The following is a 21,067-nucleotide window of genomic DNA, read 5'->3' as shown; positions in this document are numbered from 1 at the left end:
TCCCCCATGTTGCAGAAAATACCTGTCTTCCCTATGAAGTGACTGATGCTGGAGCTGCTTATGCCTTTCATCCATCTGCTGTCAATTTAACTGGCTCCGCTAGCTAGTGGCTCCTTCTTATGACCTTGCAAGAATTTACAAAACCTGGTTTCTATAAAAATTAAGGGGCGATCCCCATGTTTACCCTCTTGCTCAACTAACCATGTTTTGTTACTACCAGCTAGTGCTAGAATATATCCTCGTCTCCCCCCACCTCTGACTCAAACCTGCATCTGGGAAGTTCCGATGACTTGGCCAGGATTTCCAGCTGCTGAAGTTACCTCAGCAGATCAGTCGCTGTTGCATATGTGTAGTAGCTTTGCCTGGACTGCTGTGTGTCTGGAAACTTGGAGCATAAGTCCAGGGCTGAGGCTCTGCAGTCTGTCAGACTAGCTCCGGCAGATCCGGGCAGAGCCTCTGCAGTGTATGCACTGCATGTTTGGTCAGAGTGGGTGTGCAAGGCCTAGGCTGCTTTTTAATCCCCTGATTTGCACCACCTGGGCAACACAAGCCTGACTCTTCCCAGACTCAGTGGACTTACTATGCATATGTTAATACTGGGGGGATGGTGCACACGTCTGTCTGGGAAGTCGCAATCAAGCAGCACCTGAAAGGCCAACAGAGCTAGAGAAAAGATTTACAGTACGTATGTATATATGTATGCATATAGCAGAAGGAATTGTCTTTCATGGGTGTCTTGAATCTTTCAGCTAAGACTGACTGCAATACAAGATCGGCTTTACCACTGTGTGAGGTTCCACGTGCAGAGCACATATGTGTATCAGACCACATAACCCCAAAATAGACATTTCTCTAGTAACATTTAGCCTTGGTTTTCCGAAAGAAGACATTGACTTGTAGCAAGACAGCCTTTTACAGGATGGAACTTTAATTATTTATTTACCCATCTTTCAGAAGAATGCAGCTATCAGCTGCTTAATTACAGGATTATGTATGTAAACTCGCACTTTATAAAAATTTGGAAGTAAAACCTTTGCCTAACAACAGTCTTATTGTTGGCAATCACGTTCTATCTACGGAAGCCTTTCGTGTTAGACACATACTCCCCATGTGAGTTATTGTTACAATTCAATAAATACTTTACAAAAATAACGCTAGCTTTTTAAAAAAATTAAGATATTTTAACTCACCGATAGTTCCTCCCAGACAGCTTCCTTGAAGAATTGCTTCTTCTGCAGGACACTGCGCACTCAGCATATGATAAATGGGGGGAAAGGGCTGGTTGCATGCTTTATCTCAGGGAACTTAGAAATGCGTATTCCACTTCTCCTGTTCTTTAAAAAAATAAACTTCTTTTCTTAAAGAAAGAAACAAGCAGATCTAAACACTCTTCATATTAAAATGGGAAGTAACTGTGATTTATTTTTTCTTTCCTTTGACATGACCTCCTTCTCTGGCCTCACTCCTCCAAAGACTTATGACATGCTAAGTTTACAGGTAGCTGCCCTGAAGATCTGCTCCATGGCGTAAGGGGTAAGCCCTGACAGCTGTAGCTCCCTAACCGAGACGTCTCTGGAGTGGGCTGTTTTGTAACTCTTGCAGAACCACTGCATTGGGACTTCTGCTCTACAGGAAAACCACAGCTACATCTCCCTGCAAGCCTACCCCAGGTGGACTATAAAGACCTGAGCTGAAGGTAACAGGATGAATTCCAAGAAAAAAAATTGCTAGTAACTGCCTATATTCACTTTTGAGTATTACCCTTCCAAAAAAAATAATCTTCCTTTCTTAGATATGACTAGTCATGAAATCAATTATAGAGAAAACTGATGCTGTAGGTGCGTTAATGTTGTAAACCATTCCCATATGGAAGACTACATTCTTCAATCCTATTGTTTGTAACAACTTTTAAATATGTGCCCACCTCAGCCAGGGCCTTGGGGCCTGAAGGTGATGGCAGCTGCCCCTTCCGTCCCCCCCATCTCACACTTATGTTACAGTTGGGGAATGAAATGAAATGCACATTATTAAATGAAGATTATTGCAGTATAAAATCCTACCAGGACAAGTTTTATGTATGTCTGTATGTAAAAATGGGTGTGTGTGAGATAGAGAGATATGTGTTTATAAATTACACACACTATGAAAAATACTTAAGTATTATATTACAACTATATACATTCATTATAAAGAAACTGATCAACCCCTGTGAAGGAGACAATGCAGCAGCCTTTATCAGTTCTTTGCAATCCAGGAAACGAATGCTGTTTTGTGTCTGAAGAGGAGGAAAATCTCAGTATTCCCTTGCTTCTTGAAACTGCTTGTAGTAGTCTTCGTCTGAAGGGTTTTCTGTACACTTCTGCCCATTGTTTGGAGGCCGTGCTTCATTGTATCGGCTCCAGTCACCTTTGCATATAATCCAAGGCAGAATGTCCACTTTGTAATGGAGTTCTGCTGAGAATTCAATGCTGATCAGGTTTGGTGTACCTGCTCCTTTCCCTCTGGTAATCAGCTGCATATTATCATTATAGCAGCAGTGCTGTGCTGCAAGCGTTGTGCTTTCCAAAGAGAGCATGGAGCGGATGCAGTATCGTGCAGTTGGCTTATAGATCTCCAGTTTTTCCTTTGGACCACTTGCATCTTTCCAGCGAAAGTTCTTCCTCTTAATTCGATCATAGATTTCAGCAGTGCTGTATGCAACTTCTCTGGGGTAGGAGCATGGGCAGCTAGGAAGATCGTTGACCACTTTGTGCATATATTTCTTCAAGAACTCGCTTTTGCAGCTCATCCATCTTTCACAGCTGTCAGTATCTGTTTGAGGGCAGGAAATGGAAACTTAAGATACATTATGAAGCATGCCATTTCATACAATCAGTGATAAAAAATGAGTAAAGCATAACTGTTCAGCACCAGTGCTTTGCTTAAGAAAGAAGGGGCAGTCAAAGCTTGCCTCCCTGCCCGCAATGTGTTGATGTGGTGTCTTGTCAGATAAAGAAATCACATGTGTGACTGGCTCTAGGGCCTTATGCAGTGCTTGTCTGAATTACAGCACAGCACCATGCCAGCAAGAATCTTTGACATTTCTTCTACCTGGCAAATTCTAATTAAGCTGCCTATATCACCATGCAGCACAAGAGATGCTGTCATTGGTGCACAAGTGACAGAACTGAAATAGGGAAATCATGGTGATTTGATGCCAGTCTCCTCTTTAAACCGCTAGTCCACACACTCACCTTGTAAGTAGAGCAGATTCAGATGTTGAAGGATTAAGTTTCTCATGACGCTAGAAATACCAAGATGGCAAGCAAGGCCTGCATTACTTTTTCTGAAGTTCATTTATAAGCACTAATTCAGCCTTTCTTTTAACTAACAAATATTTTTTTCTATTTGATCTCCATCTTCCCAGAGGGGTATTTCAAGCAGCTGTAGTTCAAACATGGAGACTGACATCTTAGCTGGCAAATGCAGCCAAAAGTGATTCAGATTCTAAAAGGGCATATGTGACATAATATCAGAGCGTCTGTACACTAGGAGGATTTAATGGCACCAGAGCCATGACTCGTAGCTGGGATTAAAGACATTTATAGACTAGTAGCATATTTAATACTGGCACTTTATTATTTTGCAAGAGTCTTGGGAGAATCCAGTTAAACATCTCCTACCTAAAACATAATTTAATGTGTCTGTATCATGCTACGGGCTTTCAAAAAAACCCTGCACATCTTGCTCCACACTTAGTGGACAGGACTCTGGAGTAAGGCAAAGGCTGGGTCCTAAAATGCTTACAGCAAACATTCTTGCAAAATATTTACTTAGTGATCTGTGTCCTCTTTTTCTATCTCCTTAAAGAGTCCTGTCCCAGCTGCCATTAAGTATTATGCTCTACTACCATAGGAGGGAGGTGCTGGATTACATTATTTATCCAGTTAGTCCAGCATCCAGTGTCTAAGAGCAGCGACCCTATGGTTTCACTGGAGGGATGAAATTAGAACATTACAGAGGTTGGGCTGAGTTTTAGATAGATCAGTATCAAGTCGTACCCTATAAAATTGCTTTGGCTAGTCCCACTGCAGCACACACAGTTATAAAAGCTATGCATGCTCATAAAAGTCATTGTCATTTATTTTTTAATGTGAGAGCTGTACCTAAAATGCTTTTATAGTATCTTCCATTTGAGGCTATTTCAGCAAAGTGCTAAACAGTGTTTGATTTTTCCCCCCTGCATTAGTGTGGAGCCTTACAGCTCTTTTCTGAACTAGGACAGAGAATCACCATTTTATAATGAAAGAAGCACGGAAATTTACCAAGACTTAAGAGGAGAAAGATTCTATGACAGAAGCAAGCTAAGGTTCAGATTGTAAACTTAAGCAAGACAAGAAATGGCCATTATTACTGACATTTTTTATGGGAAACTCAAAATCTTGGTCCCGCAGTGAGAGTCAAAACAGGAAAAATCTAAGTCTCTTATCTATCACTGAAAGATTGACTAGGCTGCTTACCAACTTCAAACAGTTTGGTAGCGTTAAAGTCTTCACTTCCTGCAAGTAAGCTCACTTCTGTGGCAGCTGTCCGGAAGGTATCTTCGATCCCTAAGAAAGACAAATGTGTTAGTGCTGGTGGCATTTTCCTATTGAAACACAATGCAATCCCCTCCTTCCCCAGTTCTGCAAGGTGCTTTTGTTTGGCAGGGAAGTAATCTGAAGTTGCTGCGGGAGGGAGTGTTCATTTAAAAGTAATGTTAGGAAGATAAAGCATTAGCTTAGCCCAAAGGTCAAAAGTTTTCAAGTTTTAGAGCTTAAATTACATTTAAGCAACAAACTGGTCAGTTACAAACGCAGTGCAGGGACAGCAGTGAGGGAACCAATTTTGTTCTTCCTCTTCCCGACGCAAAGCTTGCCAGCATCTCCTTATAATCCAGGTAGGAGCTTTGCACACACTTCCTCAAGAGCCACCTGGTCAGCTTTATGTGACCAGCGTCTTCTCCAGAGCGTATGTCACAAGTGACCAACAAGGTAAAAACAAGTGTCCTAATGGAAGCTTAACAGCCCTGGGTAAAACGTGACATCTGAAGGAGACAGCCTTTGTGCCACTTTCTAAACAGAGTGACATGCCTGAAGACAGGTAAGTTCGTATCCGTATGTGGGCAACCATTTTTCAGGAAGTACGAGGAAGAATGATGCCATTACAAGACGACGGGTGCTTGTTGGTCTCTCCCAGTGCTAGGGAGTTGAAAGGTGTGAGTAGGTGAGAGATAAATAACCTCTCCAATCAATCCCTGCCCCGCCCCCCCCCCCCTCACCCCCAGCAATCAAATAAAATGTCAGGATCTTCAAATATCGGGATCTTCCAACAACCTCCAGTTAAGTGTCTGCTATCAGTAAACTCAGATTGCCAGAAAATGTGTTAATTGATCTTTTGATCTCAATGTGTTAATTGATCTCAAAGTAAACATCCTTTCATCACTGCTTTAGTTTGGCCTACCTACCAGCCTACTGTTTCCCTAATGTTTCTGTGCCATGTAGCCTTAAAACAAATGTCTCTTCCCTGCATTTGAACAGGTTTGGGTTTTTTTTCCTCTCCACTGAAAGACCTCCAAAGGGAACAGAAAGCTCTTTAATATGTGATAACTATATGGCTAATAATGAAGTCTGTTCACCATCTATCTTGCCAATGAACTCTTTCCTGATCTCCTGAACTGGGGCATAATAGTGGCTTGCAAAGCTTCAAAACAGCCTCAGGCCGCTTTTCAATAAAATTATCATGGGGTTTTGCCTTAATTCCAGCAGTAGATGCAGAATAATAGATACCCAAGAACCCATTACAAGGCAGTAATTCACTGCTGGAATTATAAACAGCAGAAGCTGAGCTTTGCCCTTGTAATTTTAAAAATGTCAGCACAGCCTCAAAGAGTGAATATATTTTGCTTGCTGATCATTCGGGTTCTGTTACATGACATAATGTATTTCAAGTTTGCCACTGTTCGATGCTAGCTGGTAATAAATACTGGAGAATATAACTGGGGGCTACATGCTTTCTTTTGGAATTAACCCCTTATTATTGAGGTTTTAGGATGTATGAGAGCATCCAGAAACATTTTTTCTCCTGAACTGCCTAGCAGCCATTACCTTGCAATGGATGCATGCATCTATCTGCGAGTGAGAAACTCCTCTCCAGCTCTCTCACTGAGGCTCCCTAAGTCTTCTCTCCAGCACTACTGACATTTCACTTCCCATTAAAAACCCCTGACGTCCAGTTTAAGAATTTCTGCCTTTCTGAGTCATTAAGTAAACTTAGTGAAATGCATACCGCCACAGCACACGTTTTTACTTCTCTCCAATCTTGGGAAGTAATGAAATTGCACATATCCCATGCATTGTTGCAACTACTGCATCACTGCATTACAAACTAGCCTAAATGCAAACACACAACAGCATTTAAAGAACATCATGGGAAAGTTTTCCGTAGCAGCTTTAAATTTTAATGATGTAGATCTGAGTGCTCAGCTCTGCTTTCACCAAAGCAAAAACTGCGTAATGCTAAGGACACCTAATGCTAAGGACACCTCCGTTACTGGCATTTAAATGTCAATGCCTGTAGATGGGTAGGAGCTCAGGTGAGGCTCCTTAGCCACATTCTCTGAACACATTCAAGCCAAAACTCTACATTCCTTCACCCCATTGTGCACAGCTGTTGCAGGAGCAAACTTGCCGTTTTACAATTCTCCAGTCATCAAGCAACATGTAATGAAACAGAGATGACATTTCCACCTTAACATTGACTTTCTAGGACAGGAAATTTTGTAGCTTAATGCCCAATGAACCCAAAATCTCTGAAGTGAAAGACAAAGCAGGTATTTAAAGTAATTTTTTCATATTAATACACATAGACTCTGTATACATCAGGCACAAAACTTAACAGTCTATATGGGGACTAACTGGGGAGGGAGCTGTTTGTTCACAACACAGGCATGCCCATTCACTGCACAGCAAAACATGAGCTCGCTGAGGTAGCAGTCAGCTCAGATGTTTTGAAATTCTAAAATTAATACAAATTTGTTTCAAGAGAGTAGATTACACCCTTTGGAATACAAAACGTACTGTGCACAAAAATGACTGCCGTAACCTAAAAAAAGCTTGTATTTGTCTTTTAAGTCCCAGGGGATAGTAGGCTGCATCTAGCAGCATATTATTACTTGCAAAGAGCCTGCCATTTCATAAATGGCCTTGAAAGCCAGTGTGTCTCCTCCCACCGAAACTCCTACCTAGCCAGGGAATAAACGGGCCCTGGGCTTTGTGTCCAGGAGGGCTCTCCTCCCCACCCTTGACCGCCTCTCCCCACTCCTCTTGGACAGCAGTTCCTATGAACATGATCACACCTGGGCAGTTGGGCCTGTCGCAGGTCCGTGACTCGGTGGCAGTGCAGGCATACCCGCAGGACCTCGTCCGCTTCTGATTGCCACTCCCGCAGGTGACGCTACAAAGGGACCACGGACTCCAGTCTCCCTCACCATCAATGTAATCTGTGTAGGAACAAAGATGAGGAAGGAAATGAAGAAACAAAACTCCTACCACCCAAAACTACTGTGTAGTGTTTTTTATTAAGAAGGCAAAACAAGAATGGAATCCAGATGTCTCTACCTGTAGCTTGGGCTAAATGCCAGGCATAAGCCTGCTGCTTAAATGGTTTTCACACTTGATGCTCCTCAGGGAAATGCACACAACATGATTTGAAAAAATATTTCCTTTCTCTTTTGACCTTTTGGCAGCTGAGAATCCTCAGCTGCAAAGCTGGGTCATGAACTAACAGTACACATCTATTCACATAATTTCCCTGTATATAGGAATACGTTTTCTGACCACAGACTAATCAGGCACAGGATAAATTAAGTTTTCTTTTCCTTCTTTTCAAAACACACAGCAATAGCCCAACAATACTCAATTAATTTTTAGGACACAATGAGTGTTGGACTATGGGAGGCTGAGGGTCATGCGTGAAAATTGCAATCTTGTTTTTCAGTCCTTGAACAGGAAACAGATATTACAGGAATACTGCCATGAATATAAGGAACAGCAGGTGCATCTTGCACCCAGAACAACATGCAATTTGTAGTGTTTCATGTGAATTATTAAATAACGTCAAATCTGACTGTTTACTAGCAGGAACCTTCTGAAAACAAAACACGACTTTATTCTCTTCTGGTAGACACCCAAGGGCAAACGATACCGAGTCTGCACCACCGTGGCTTGGTGCTGCTCTAAGTATCTAAATCCCTTAAAGCCAGTCTCCTTTGTTTGCTGTTGCACATCCCACCTTGTGAAGGCCACCAAATGGAGCCCATGAACCAATCCCAGTTTCCCTGCCTTCCCACTTGGCCTCCCCAGCTGAGTGTTGTCTCTTGCTAGGGAGTGTCTGGCTTAATGGATTTCTCTGCAACCTGCAGGAGAGATTTAACTGACCCTGTGATCATAACTTGCAGCCTTTGCTCATTTGGGTTAAACCAGCACTGGTAGCAAAGCTAAATCGGGTTTAGTGACTCTGAGCCAGCCCTGATCTACAGCTATAGGCTGAATGTGTATGTACAAGCAAGACACACAGACAGATCCCTGTCTGCACTGGCCTCTGTGCTACACGCGATTCCTGCTCCCCCTCCTGCTGCCATGCTGTCTGTGGGCTTCCTGAGCTGGTTAGTAGAACATGTAACTTGATTTGTACCATATGTAACGACTGACAACAACTCTGTGGGGTGCTATTAAACATTTATTGCCAGGAGCATGGGAAGGTTATATATCTCACTTGTAGCAAGCTGCCTAGATGCGAGTTCCTCGTGGCAGGGACCTTATGTCCTTTTCCTCCTTTTCTTACACTACTGCTGATTGGGAAGCCACCGCACTTGAATCAGGTGTCCATGGTGTGATGTGGGTGGGAACACGGCTACCCTCTGTGTGCAAAGACCTGCGATTCTGGGATTTGCCAACAGGTGGGCACTACAGCAGTCTGAAGAAGCACAAAGCGTCTTAGGAAAATGTGATCTGCCCTCTCTCCCTGGCCCTGCTCTCCTTCCTAGCTCTTTTCCAACTCTGATTTTTTTTCTCCATGTGGCTGGTGAGGAAGAGGGAGGGTGAGCATGTGCAATGCTTGTCAAACAGCCCAGCCTGGGAGGCCCAGGAAGGGCAGGCAGAGCTGTGCCGTGCCTTTTGGCAGGGGCAGGATGAGGGAGATGATAGAGCCATGAAATGTGTTAACAGGTCAATGGGTGGAACTAGCATGAAAGCCCCACATGGGCAGGATCTGCTACTACATCCTCCTGGCTGAGGCCTATGGCACACGACATTTTAGGTTAGTCAGAAGACCAGGAGTCTTTTCCGATTAGTAGGGTGCTCTGGTGTATGGCAGAGAGCTCTAGGATAATTTTAGGCCTACCTACCTAGTGTTTATACTGCACTATGAAACATACAGTATGTACTATTAAACATACCACATTAGATTTTCAGCTGCAGCTCAACCTGTTCTTCCCATTTTTATATTTGTAATTCTTCTTTTTTTTTCCTACCACAATTATTTGTAAAAGCAATTTTATTTTACCTAAATGAATAACTACCTAATATATGAATTCTTGGCAATAAAGTATGCCCACAAATAAATGCAGGTGCAAAAAGAAGGGATAGACTTTAATCTTCTGGCCACAAAATTTAGTACATATATATGTGTTTAAATACACCATTCCACAAGAAGGCTCTCTCAATTGTTTAGGCCCTAGGACTTAAAGTTAACCAAAACGGGAAAAATTAAGACTGAATCAGTGCATGACAGCCCCTCTGCAGGACCTAGGGAGCGCAACAGACGTGCCAGGGTAAGAGTACCGTGGCTTTGAAACCCTGCTCTAACTAAAAATCTTCTGTATTTACATACATCTTAAATCCAAGAGGCTCTGAGCTACCTGTGAGCACATATTAGTTCACCTCCCTTGAGTCATTCCTGTGTGGATAGTCACAGCCCGTTGGGGCAGTGGAAAACTGTAGCTCCTCTCTGTTTCTAGTTTCTGCAACTGTTTCATACAACAAGCTGAAAACAATTGTTTTCACCATGACACATCTGGAAGAGAATTACACATGCAAATACACAATGTTCCTGCTGCATATGCCACTCCCCACACATGCACCAACATAATTCATCTTATTTGTGTATCCACCAAATACTACCACGTTTTAGATCTTGCTTATTTATCCAATACTTATATTTTGGTTCCCAAACCACTGCACGATTCTAAATTTGTATTTATCCTTACTCTAAAAATAAATATGAAACCTTATTTCCTTTGCTTTTAAAAAAAGTACACTTAGGACTAAAAAAAGGTCCTCTTATGGGATAACTGGTATGATTTTCAAGATTATAGACTTACTAGTGGAATGCAGCTACCACAGTACAGCTTGTGCATCTGCACAGATTTGTATTTAAAAGCTGATGAACAAAAGCCACATGTTGAAAAATTCTGTTTAGGTTGGCCTACTTTCAGCGATGCTTCACCATTCTCATTTCCCCCAAACTCGTTTTTACAATCCCAAGATGCCCATAAGAGGCCTGGAATGCAAACTTACCATACTCTGGCTGCTCCTTGGACTCAAATGTCCGGTGACTGGGTGCATGACTATCCCACCCACCGAGAGGGTTTAGGAAGTTGCTGTCCTCAGTAGTGCTGTCATACTTGTAGTCCTGGTCACCGCTGCTCATGCGAGTCAAGGTGGAGGACCTCTGCCACCAGTTTCTCCAGTCAGGTGATGGGACTGGCCAACTAGGCTTGCTGCTCTCTTTCTGCAGATCCCTGTCTGTCTCGGTGTCGGGGCCATCCACCACTTCAATGGTAACCTATGGGATTCAAAATAGACCAGCCTGTCTGTCAGTATCTCCCCCTAGTCATTGGGAAACTTTCTATACAGCGAAGACAAATGGCTGGTGTTGCCTTGCAAAGGGGCTGTGTAATACTGTAGGGTTTGCATGTTGTAAACCATATGCGGATTACTGAGCTGAGATATGCAGCAGCTGAGTGATTCCTTCTGCTACCTCTGCTGAATCAGACCTTGGAACAAAGGCTAGGAAAAATCCCACACAAAACAATAACCCATGCTGTGCCTAAAACCTTTGCAGCGGAATCTTCTGCCTTATGGGGAAAAGATATTTAAACCCAAACATGTATGACCAGGAAAAAGAAAAACCAAATCTGTTACTCTAATTATGCTGAGGCTGAATTTGAGGCAAGCATGAAGCACACCAGTGCACAAACCCCATTCCAAGGACTTGGGCTGATCCAAGACAGGGCTGAGGAAGCCCAGGAGCATGAAGGTGGAAGACACAGAGCCCGGGGTCTCTGCCAACCTTGCATCTGCCTTGACCTCTAGCGGCACCTCAGCCCGTCCCCTCCCACGGCCTCCCCACAGCACCAGTGTTGCTATCGCACAACAGCGTGGGCTGTCAACGCTGTGTGAAACCACACTCGGCGGTGACGAGAGCCAGCAGCTCTTTCAACCACCACCGAGTCATTTGCTCTTAAGCCCTCTGAAGTAGGTCGTCTTTCTGTGCTGGAGAATGTAATGATATATAACCCATTTACGGTCTCTACAGAAGCCCAGAGCCAAGGTTCAAAGTTTGCTGCCCAACTCCCTCACAGACATCATGAATGTAAATATAATTCTGCATAGGAACAACCCTCGCTTAATCCTTTTCTGTGCTGAACAATATGTAATTATGAAACTCTGGGATAAATACTGTGCGCACGTATAGGTGGCTATTTAGGTAGAACTAGGAACTAGCAATCAGAAACCTTGGCTCTATGAGTCAAGCAAGCTTAGCGTGGCCACAGATAAGTCATAAATGCTCTGATGCTTCATGCTAATGTGGTTCTGTGATTATGCTGGACTGGCTAAACAACCATGATACAGAAGTGACTATCAGATATACCTATAATGTTTAATAGGTATGGAGGTATTCTTCATGTTTTATAGATTTAAAAAGCAGTCTTTCAAGACAGGACTCCATGAAAATTGGGTTGTGTAAAACCAGGAAAAACAGAATAATGTACTAATATGCTAAAAGTCATTTACATGGCTCTATGGATTTGCATTATTTTGGACAAAAGGTTGAGTTTTATACAACTGTTATTTGTAAAATCCCAAGACACACACAAGAAAAAGAAAGAAAAGAGTGTCTGTGTTTCTTCAGCTACCTGTGACCCACAGAGGAGTGTGACACAGGAAGCAAAACAGAACTGCTGCCGTAGCTTCGTAGCTGCAGACACAGCTGCACGGACAAGACAATGCCCACACATCCTTTTTTGGAGAAAGGAGATTTTGCATCTATTTCATGCTTTGCATTTGACCATAGACCAAGCCATTGAAATGAAACAATTTTGAGGCTACTAAGAAGCTCCACTGGGAGAAAGAGCAAGAGCGAGGGGAAGCGCAGTTGTCAGCCTAACAGCATCTTTACACAAGAGATGTTTTACTCCCAGACTAAATATGGAACTGGAATGATTACTTCATTAAACCCCAGTTTCTACAGACCAAGAATTAATATGGATTTCATAAGTCTGAAAACATCAGGGTTAGTTCAGGGATTTAAAATTGTTGCATCTATCCAAGCAAAACAGAGTTTTCACAATAAGGGAAAGGAAATAGTGTTACTGAGTGGCTAACACTATGCACTGCTGGCCAGTCGCAGGGCTTTAGTACTGGCCACGTGGAAATTAGTATGATTCTAGTACTTTAGTAGCAAGTACTTTTAAGACCACATTAATTCTGTAAGCAATGACTCAGCAAAGTGACACCCCCCCCCCCCCCCCAACAATAAAACAAAAACCCAAACCAAACCCTCTCATAAAAAAAGGGCACTTCATAATCATTCCATTTGCTTTGGTAATCTGTAGTTATATGATAGTGAATCAGCATGAACTCGCATTATTTCTGCCAGGTACAGTTTGAAGAACCATAGGGATTTGATTTAAAAAACTTATTCAGGATGCCAAGTCAGTTTAAGCAAAAGAGGGTTTGTAGGGACAGAGGAACTTCTGTTGAGCTATGTGCTACCCTGGGGAAGAAAGGCAGGTGTAATGCACAAACTTCCAGGGTTGTAAGACTTCATCAGACCTCCAGCAGCACTGCCACTAACTTAGTTTCAAGACATGTCTGCGCAATCAGATACTCATCTTCAGTCAGTTTTTGCTACCAAGGAGGCTTATTACAAAGGCCTTTAAAATGAGTTTCCCAACGCACAGCCTATTTAAAAACAGAACATAACAAAAGCAAAATCCAATGTGGCAGTCTGACACACACCTATATTTCTCTCTGTTGTTTTAAGCTTTGATTACCAAGTTGTTTGTTTAACATATGGCATTAAAGCCATAGAGTGAAAGAAATTCTATAAAGAATTCTGGGATTGTCTGAACTGCCACTCTTGGAAATTAAAAAAATAGACAGCTTCATTTGACTCTAGTTCTGTTTGGTTTTGGGGACTCATCTATGCTCTGCCCAGCACCTTGTAACTCTAATGGACCTTCCAGTGGCAGCGAGGAAATCAGTGAGTAATCCTAGTAATCCTCCCATGGTATGACCCAAAAGTTAGGGCAGAGGTGTGAGAAGAGGCTGTTGCTTTGGGCAAGCAATTGATCCCCTATCCCAGTCTAAAATTTTGAAAAATCAGCATTCACTGAATTCTTCCCAGTACTTACAGATAGACTTAACAACATTAGCCCACGACTATACAAATACATATACATAAACCTGAGACATATACATCATACACAAACATGTATCTTGTTTGATCAGTTTCTCTACTGGGGGTTGTTTATAAAAAGGAAAAAAGAAATCAGATCTAGAACTAGAGTCATTAAAAACGGGCATTTAAAGCAGCCCTGGAAAAGCTAGCATGCTATATAACTACTCCAACAAAAACATGTTCTCTCAAAAATTAAAAAATAGACCTGGTTTAGTATTTCTATCTTGGAGACTGTTTTAAAGACTTCATTTTCTCTGATTTCTTCTTCCAGTGATTATCAAAGCTGTAAAGATTATTTTTTTTTTTCTCAAGCTTCCCAAAATGTCTGTGGTAACATGGTTCTTGTATAAATCCACAATCATCTCCAGAAGTATTCAAACCTAAAATGAAGCCACTTCTTTTATGGTTGTGTGAGCTATAAATAAGGATGCTCCTCTAAAAACAATTGGCATAGGTACGTTAAAACAACAGATTTGCAGTCAATTTCTAATGAAACAAATGTATCAAGCACAGATGTCTTGAGACACCGACATCCAATTTTCTCCTGGCCAAAAATATACAGAAGATAAATATTATCCCCGCCTGTTGGAGTGCACAAAAAGTTCTGTGTACTTCATCCTGTTTACTGAGACAATGTTTCTGAATTCACTTCAATGGTGTAAACATTGCCCTAAGCAACTGGAAGATTATGGTTCAGAAAGAAGTACATTTGCAATTTTGTGCGAGTAGTGGATTCTATGACATTTCTATCCTCTGCTTCCTTCATGCAACTGATGCAAATTTTCAATGCAGAGCTTGCCATTCCATAAAGGCGGATATGTGCAAGTCAGCAATGAGGTAACTATAGTAGCAGAACAGAAATGAGTTCATTAGAAGATATTGAAATGGTAAATTTAGGTTTACACCACATAACAACTTCAGTTAAAATTATATCAGTAGTGACACCAATTTACTTCCAGTTATGTCATGACAGCTCACTTTTATAAGTTTTCTGAACTTGATGAAAAGTGAAGGACCCTCAAAATTTGCTGGGAGCAAAGAAGACAATGATGTGACTCGAAACCTGAAATTTGTATTTAACGTTGTCAATCCTATTTGCACTCACTGCCCAACTGAACCCCAGAATTAAAAACCTGGTCAGAAACCCAGCTCTGAATTTTGCACTCTGCAGCAAGCTCTTGTTATGCCATGACATTAAGAAATCTGTACAGAGGTAGTAACAGCTCTGGTATTGAAAGCGGTTTAACCATGGCCCTCTGGCACCCTGCTCTGCCTAGACCAGTCTCTCTGGCTTGCTAAGAGGACTAGCTAGCTCCTGGCAAGGCTACACTCTGCTTCCAGTGCTGCAGCTAGGGAAAACTGCTTTGCTACTACCTTAAACAATTAAGCCTTACAGGCATTACAAGAAATAAGCACTACTGGAGCCCTCCAATTCTTACTGTGCTAGGTTAGAGATGAGATGTACTGGTCAGAGCTTGGTATTACAGGTACAGCTGAGTCTTTTGTGATGATACCGAGGTGGTGTTGCTTTCCAATGCAGTGAAACAAGCAGCTTCAAATGACAAATATAAATGCTACCTAAAAGCCACATCTAATAAAATGTGTTAAAAGTGAGATGTGATATAGATGGAGGTGAGGGAAATGGCCATGGAGGAACCCAGAGAAGAGTTGGCTTGAAGTCTGCAGTTCTTTTTTAAAAGCAGATCATACAGCCTTGTTCCTCTGTAGTTGTGTATGTTTCTAGATTGGGTGGTTCTATGTAGATGTTTTTTTAAGAGAACGTAGAAACTGAATAGATATCACAGAGAATAAATAAAGCTAACACAGCAGCACTGGAGTGGCATGATCAAGACAACACATCACCAAGCAGACAGCATTAACTTCTGGCTTAAAATCACTTTCATCAATTATTACCAATCCCACGACTCAAAGCAAGGATAATAATCACAACAGATTTAATCACACACTGATTTACTTCAGTTTTCCAGGGCACATCAACATGTTTTTAGGACAGGAATCCCACCTAACTCTGCACAGTTTCTACTTGGAACCTGTTACCTCATCCAAAATGTTTAACACATCCATCGCAACTGGAACTCACCCAGCTGTGTCTCTGGTATACTGGTTGTGAAGCTTGATGAAGATGCAAGTTCTCTGGAGAGCATTAAAATCAACAAAATGCCCTTGCCCGACAAACAGTAAGGAGTTTTCCCTTTTATGCTCATTTGTCATGATGCTGAGCACTGCTAGGAAAGCAGCAAAGCAGTGGGACAACGGAGAGCAGCACACTACCTGTTACAGTACACAAGCCTGGGAAACCAGGAGTAAAAAGAAAAGGGGAGGGACAAGAGCATGAGTTCAATTGCAAGCTGAAGCATCTGGCTCCCAACAAAGGATCGGCTGCAGAGAAGAGCTGAGAGCTTGTAGGCGGCTCGTTGGAACAGACAAGAAAACCCATCAGAAATGGCAAATAAGTGGGTTCCTATACACCTCCCATGTCACTTCATTCTGTTTCTCAGGGGTGAGAACAATTCTGTCTTACTCTGAATAATAACCCTGCCCAATTACAAGGTCTGCAATAGGCATCCCTCCGCTAGTTTGTCAAACGAGTGCAAACCTACACAAAAGGGATTTTCCACTTGTGAAAGGAAATCCAAAGAAAATGTGTGATCAGTTTTTGTAATCACCTTCTCATCCAGAAGTCTTCCATGCATTGACAGAATTGTTAAAATGACAAAAAAGAAGAAAACAAAATACCCCAAACCAAACAGCCAGCCTTTGCTCAACAGCAGCTACTGCAGTTACTCTCAAACAGCCAGCATGGAAGCAATGCTAAGGCATAAAATGCCACTTGAAATTATAGGAGATCTTACAACGCTAAAATGCCACAGAAAGACCAGTAAGTGTCATCCTGCTCTTCATGCAAAGAGTCAAATTACTTTTGGCTTGCTTACTGCAGCTCCGACTGCTGTTTCTGAGGTTTTTCTAGAAGGCAGTCCACTATACTTATGTTTGATTATCACCTGATAAATACAGTAGTACCTGGGGACATGATAATTTTCTGAATTCCTGTGATGGTGTTCTGATATCCACCACTTCCTCCCTGATAGAGCACACAACCAGGGCACGATACAGCAACTGCTGTCTCACAGGAAATCAGAGAAAGGATAGCCATAAAGAGAACTCAGTGGAGTATCCTTTCAACTTGCTTTTTCAGGCTGTTTTATGTCTTTTTATTAGGGGTTTTAAATTTCAAGGTATAATTTCCCTTAAAAATGTTATTTTTGATCTACGCAGGTTTGTACTAGTAAAAGGGAAAAGAAGTTGTGGCTCTTTGACAGATAGATGTGGCCATTGTGCTAGATTAACTCACACAGGCTTTTTTCTCCTTTCCAACCTCACTGTCCTAGGAGGACATTTAAATTAACACCCCCAGGACTATAACTCATGGAGCATGAAGCCATTGTGCAAAAAGCAAAATGAGCATCGATTCTGCTGTCATCTGCCAAAGAGCTGATGAGAAATTTGCAAGTCAACAAGTGTCATTATTTCCATTCAGGCCAGTACAGTACTGTTTAACAAGCAAGAATTCACTATAATCCTGTTTTTTTCCAAAAGAGTAGGCCACCTTTTACAACCTTTAGGCAAAGAAATAAACTTTCATTGACTCTGTAGTGAATTATTGGGAGTTTTATCTCCGTAAGGCCTGATCTGCTGCAGGACTGTCAACCAGGAACTTAAAGAAGCTTTGTATATCCCTATTTATGCACCTCAGTAAGCAGAGTAAATATAATGCAGAACTTAGCGAGCCTGTTTCTGAAAGAGCTCATCCTTGTGCACAAGAGCTCTGGGATTAATGTTGCCGAATGTTTTCCAGTTTACAAGACTAGGCTTCCCAGTTCCCAGAGTACAGCAAAACTGCTGACATAGTTGGCTGACATGTTTCCAAGATCAGGTGGTGGAAAAAGAGGTCATAGTAGAAGCAGTTACTATAATGACAAGCCAGGGAAATGTTTCCATCTCATTTATCTGTTCCCTGGGTTTAAGCATTAAATGCTGTTACCAATCAGAGACGGTTTTTGTTTCCTCCTGTCCTCCGTTTACATACTGTTCAAACAATGATGTTACACTATTCACCTCATGCCACAGTCTGGGGGCCCCTATAACTTCCCTTCCTAAGGCTTTCTGGAAGGCTTCTCTTAGCATGAGGGATGTGTACAGTCACCACGTGTTGAACGTGTTTTCTACCTTGACCCATCAAGTATCGGACCTGCACTTGATCCAAATCTGTTAGGCTTCTTAACATTGCGAGCCATCTATGACATAATGGCGTGTCAGCTTCGAGACAGCTTGTTCTCACCTGATCATGTTGGTCTCTCACCAACAGATCTATTATATCTTTACGTATGTAATTCTTAGACATATCAAAAGGATGCTAATTTTGTGGGTTGGGGGAATAAGAAGCCAGGAATTAATTTGACCAGAAAACCAGTTCTATTAGTGTATTGTTTTTATAAGCACATCTTAGGCAGAACAACATTTCAATTTATTGTTTTGGTTAAAAAAGGCTGCTTATTAATGCCAATTTTGCTTTAAGGCTCTGAATTAAAAACAAATCACTCATTTTTTTCCTCTTTCTAATCCTTGAAGTTTCAAGATGCAAGTGGCTTATAAGAGGCCATTCCAAATCCAAGAACAGTTTGAGGAATAACATATAACAAAGTTTCTTGCAAACAATTTTTTTTTTACTCCAGGCAGCTGCTGCAGCAATTAGCTTTAAGTCTCGGTTCCATACAGAGGACCACATTTTGGGCTGAAAGTTAAAAGACTTGTTCTCTTATAACCTTTGGGGATGGCTGCATTTTATAATAGCATACCAAAAGAGAATCTGTTCACAAACAAATTTTGCAACAGAGAATTGAAAACAGAATTTTAAATACCCATTTAATATCAATGAAGAGAATATCTTCCAAAATGGCAATAGCAAAGATGGCTTCAGTATCATAAACAGGTCTATATCGATACCACACTTATGCAATCAATACTATCCAAAGAAAAATTCAGAAAAAAATTGAAAACTGTGCATTCACTTAAGACAAAAAATATATTATATATTATATATATTTATATATATATTACATTGCATTACAGTACAGTACAGTCTAGTATAGTATATTCATTCTTTCTTGGTGCTATTGGTAGAGACAGGGTGTTCTGACTGCATGTCATGGAAGCCAGGCTCAAAGTTGTCTTGGTTCAGCTAAATAATTTTTTGCAGCTCATAAAAAAAAAATCACACGTTAACATAAATTTGTACCTGAATATTGGGATTCTGCCCATTGATATCTGCTTTTGACAGGTCAGGGAAGTTTGGGAGATCCAGGAGGAAAGATCTGGGTCCATCTCTTTGCAAGGACGTATGCCCATTTTCCTGCCTGAATCGCTGCTTAGGGAACGGCCGGTGGGCAGCCTGGAGATCAGGGTATTCTCTTCTGTCCTCAGGGTTCAGGGTGAAGCTGTCTTCAGGAGAACGGTCATCTGCAGTGAGTGTGTTCTGGGGAAAAAAGCAACGCACTATAACAACAACTGAGAGAGCGTGCAGTCCTGCTAGTGCCCCTGTCTCCAGCTTCCTGCCAATGATGGCTGCAGAGTGCTTAGAGAAAGCCTTACAGCACACAGACCCACAGCTCATTACTGAAATGGACAGGATTTATGACTGGTATTTTCTAGGGTGCTCATGAGTCTGGCCTCTGACTTTCACTGAAATATACTTGGTTCCAGTGGTGCACATCTGTAACCATCTGACACAAGCTAAAACTGAGTCAGACTTGGGTGCTTAGCTCTTTCAGGTTCCTGTAACATTCCAGCCTTGAGGTGGGCACCTACACATCGACACAAGCATCAAACTTAAAAGCAAATCTGGAAACATGAAGCTCTGAAGCACCCCTGGGAAATCAACTTACATCACATTAAATGTGTCCTGAAAATGGTGAAAGGTATTTTTATTATAAATCGTTTCAGTTTGCTTTGTTCCCAACCGGAGCAAAACCACTGACTGCTAAGTGCATGTTGAAATTTACGGTATTAGAAGATCCTACTGCTGAACTGGCAACCTCCCCCTCTCCTCAGTCTGCAACAACTTCCATCTCGTTGTCTGTATTCCTCACCCAGTTTCTCTGGTCTTGAACATCTGAACCTTCCTTCCTCTGGGATCTCATTTTCATGTTTGCCTAATGGTGGGATTGAATTTCACCAAGTTGTGGGTCAGCGGTTAATGCTTTTGTTATTGTTGAGCGTACTTTCGGGTTTTGTAGTAGGCTGTAGCAGGCTGCTTTCGAACCAGTAGCACTGCTGCCACTGCCTTTGACCTCACCAAGGACATACATTTAGTATCAAAACACTCCCTCCCTGGGTTAGGACTGGCCTGGGGACTCGGGGCGGGGGGGGAAAACGGCAGAGAATTCAAATCTTCTTATGGCTACAAAAAAAAAAAACAACAAAAAAACAACGTGGGGCAGATTCAGCACAGGTTTTGCTTTTGACTCAGCTGAAAAATTTAGGCTTGAGGTCTTAGTATGACTGCCTGGGGAGCTTTTATTTTCAGTTCATAAAGAGACAGCAAGCATGGAGAGGGTAAATGTTAAAGACCTATCCTTTAAAACAAGCACAATTAAAGAGGAATGGCCACATGTGGTTCTGGCTCTACTGAAGCATATTTTTGCCAGCATTTCTGGTTTAACGCAATCTCCATCCAGCTCCCCTGGCTCAAATTAAGATAGCATACCTATTGTTAAGCTCTCAGATAGATAACAGTTCCAATGCCTTTTCTTTTCTTTTGTGTTTATTTGCTTAGAAGGTTCTAAATCGACCTCTGAAGAGATTTTACAATATAATCTGTGCACATTACAGGAAAGTATTCAGTGAGTTAAATAAACCAAGATTTAAGAGTTAATCTGGGACTAAGTGAAATCTTCTCAAACAAAAACTGAGGTGGTCCTCCTCTCCCCTTCTTGCTGCACTGCCTTTGTAAAGAGCAAAATCAGATTTAGCAGAATTAATGTTGTCTTGGTATTTTCATGATCAGCATTGTTACACTTTGAAAGTGCCAAAAGGGTACTTTTATACATCTATCTTTAGCACAGATGCAAAGAGTTCATTCTGACTTAAGTGTATGTATACAGTGCTAAAAATGTATGTGCTCCTGACAGTCATATTACTTGAAGGTCAAAACAAGAATGCTTCTCTTTTTGTTGAAGACCAGGCAGGACTTTCAGATACCTTTGGTGGGCCACCCATTGACACA

General features: G+C 41.7%; 1 protein-coding gene across 1 annotated transcript in view; it reads right to left on the bottom strand.

Moving 5' to 3' along the window:
• Positions 1–922: 922 nt before the first annotated feature.
• Positions 923–21,067, bottom strand: part of ISM1 (isthmin 1) — a 41,465-nt gene continuing 21,320 nt past the window's right edge. The window contains exons 3-7 of the mRNA XM_049801540.1: positions 19,082–19,318; positions 10,596–10,863; positions 7,376–7,519; positions 4,500–4,589; positions 923–2,811 (exon numbers count right to left, since the gene is read on the bottom strand). Coding sequence (XP_049657497.1) covers positions 2,294–2,811; positions 4,500–4,589; positions 7,376–7,519; positions 10,596–10,863; positions 19,082–19,318 — 1,257 coding nt within the window. The 3' untranslated portion in view covers positions 923–2,293. The remainder of the gene's footprint in view (positions 2,812–4,499; positions 4,590–7,375; positions 7,520–10,595; positions 10,864–19,081; positions 19,319–21,067) is intronic.

The sequence above is a fragment of the Accipiter gentilis genome, chromosome 5 (genome assembly GCF_929443795.1).
Source record: "Accipiter gentilis chromosome 5, bAccGen1.1, whole genome shotgun sequence".
Lineage (NCBI taxonomy): Eukaryota > Metazoa > Chordata > Aves > Accipitriformes > Accipitridae > Astur > Astur gentilis.
The sequence above is the reverse complement of the archived record's forward strand: the minus strand, read 5'-3'. Positions and strand labels throughout refer to the sequence as shown.